The sequence below is a fragment of the Pinus tabuliformis genome, chromosome 6 (assembly GCF_031772625.1).
Source record: "Pinus tabuliformis cultivar Carrire ecotype Pingquan chromosome 6, CPIR1, whole genome shotgun sequence".
NCBI classification, from domain to species: Eukaryota; Viridiplantae; Streptophyta; class Pinopsida; order Pinales; family Pinaceae; genus Pinus; species Pinus tabuliformis.
In genome coordinates, this window is record NC_142292.1 from 1897018904 (window position 1) to 1897020977 (window position 2074).

The following is a 2074-nucleotide window of genomic DNA, read 5'->3' on the forward strand; positions in this document are numbered from 1 at the left end:
GGTGTATGGCTTAAGAATTTCATTTCTGGGTTTAGAATTATGGATTCTATAGCTAAGCCATTGAGAATATATTGTGATAATTCAGCTGCTGGTTTTATGGCTAAAAAAGTGGGAGTCGAAATAAACACATCGACATTAAGTTTTTAGCTATAAGGGAACGTGTTAAAGAAAATAAAGTGGTCATTGAGCACGTCAGCACTGAGTTAATGATCAATGATCCTTTGATTAAGGGCATGCCACAGTTAATTTCAAGGATCATGTATTGAATATGGGACTTGGTTCCATTATGCAGTTTTTTCATTGTATGGACAATGTTAATGAAATTCTTAATTATTGTGATGTTTTTTCTCATATTATGTGCACCTTAAGTTGATTTGAGAAAATTCATTTAAGAAGGACCAAGAATAAACATAGGGTTTATTCATTAAGAAATTGTTGCCACATAAATTATAATAAGAATAAATGCATAGTAATACATGGAAGGTAATACTCGTCATTAGAGGACTTATCGCCATGATTCATGTATCTATTACTTAATACAGATTATCAATGGTTTTTAAGTTGAGACATTAAGTTTGGAAGTATGGACCAAGTGGGAGAATGTTAAGCTCCATTAATTTAACACAAAAGCTACCTTGATTTATGGAGTTGCAGCTTTTCTTAACTTATGGAAACCAACTGCAGTAGTTTCCTTAAGTTAAGAAAATCAACTGCAATTACTAAATTAATAATTGGGAGCTACTAAAGTGGTCCATTACTTTGATCTCATCTCTACCTTGATTTGTGGTTTTTCTAACACATAGCATTTAGAAGCTTGATGGAAGCTTAGCTATATGTTCATCTGTTTGGTCCCCAAGCTCCTATCTCAACCCCCTTCAGTTCTACACCATCTAGCTGAGATAGCAGAGCTCGGAAGTGCCTTCAGAATTTTGTGTTCTTTTGCTTGGACAGAAGCTGGAGTGCTGAAGGAGAAGCTTGTGGACTGTGGCCTGCATCAATACATCACCGATGGCTGGAGGTAACTCGTATCCTTGGGCAATAAGGTTTAATGATTCTTTGAGTTTATTCCGCATGCAGAATCATTGTTAAAATTGTAGAATGTCTATCATAATAATTCTATATTAAAAAAATTCTCATATTCAGAAATTATACAATAAGGAATGCCCAACGAATATTCAGAAATTATACAATAAGGGATGCCAAACGAATATGGGGTTTATCCACTCTATATGAAACAGAAAAAAGAATCAGCAGCCGTAGGTCGAATTGACATAAATGAATCCCATCCAGCCCACTTCGTTTCACATCATATCTGTTTCACATGGAGATGATAATGCATGGAGGCAGTTTAAAGAAGCAAGATGGCCGCTCCGAGCAAGGCGGCACCAAAGATACCCATCTTCTCCAAACTAGCGGTAGAAACAGCGCCACTGCTGGCGTTCGGTGGCGAAGCGGTGTCGGGGACTTGAGGCAAAGGGCCTGATGCTAGAGTTTGAGATGTGGGAGGGGAGGCTGACCTTGGCGGGGTGGCCGCTTTAGAAGGAGCAGAGGCGGGAGAAGAAACAGTTGGGAAAGTCGCAGGAGGGGGCGAAGCCGGTGATGGCGCTGCCAGGGATTGAACCGGCGACGCCTTGGGAGCTGCTGCAATGGGGGACGGAGCTGGTGCCCGTGTGGGAGAGGTTGAGCTTATCAATCCCAGCACCAAAAGAAAGCAGAGAAGCGTATTGAATCCAGCCATATTTTCAAAAGTAGCTGTTCTCAAAAGATACTAGTGCAAATTTGTGTCACAGAAATTGTATGGAGCCGATCTTTTCTCTTCCACAGAAATGAAGTGAAGAGGTTTGTCGAAGAAGATTATGCAGAGAGAGAGTTGTTGTTGTGAAGGAGAGTTGTAAAATATATATAGGTATTGCCGCGAGGTCAGCTTTCGGGACTGAGGGATTCGATTTTCTTATTCAACACGGTATTTCGTGTAATGAGACGAAGGAAACACCGAGCAGTTCATTCCGCGTGCCTGCTCAACAGCCTCAAATTCTTAGCACGGACCTTTCAACTCAGCGTACAACTGTACATT

The 2074-nt window shown here is 40.5% G+C and overlaps 1 protein-coding gene across 1 annotated transcript; it reads right to left on the minus strand.

The window, feature by feature from the left end:
• Nucleotides 1-1256: 1256 nt before the first annotated feature.
• Nucleotides 1257-1852, minus strand: LOC149266772 (uncharacterized). Its single transcript, XM_089397415.1, has one exon. It carries the CDS (start codon nucleotides 1736-1738, stop codon nucleotides 1349-1351), a length of 390 nt encoding a protein of 129 aa, XP_089253541.1. The 5' UTR covers nucleotides 1739-1852; the 3' UTR covers nucleotides 1257-1348.
• Nucleotides 1853-2074: the final 222 nt, after the last annotated feature.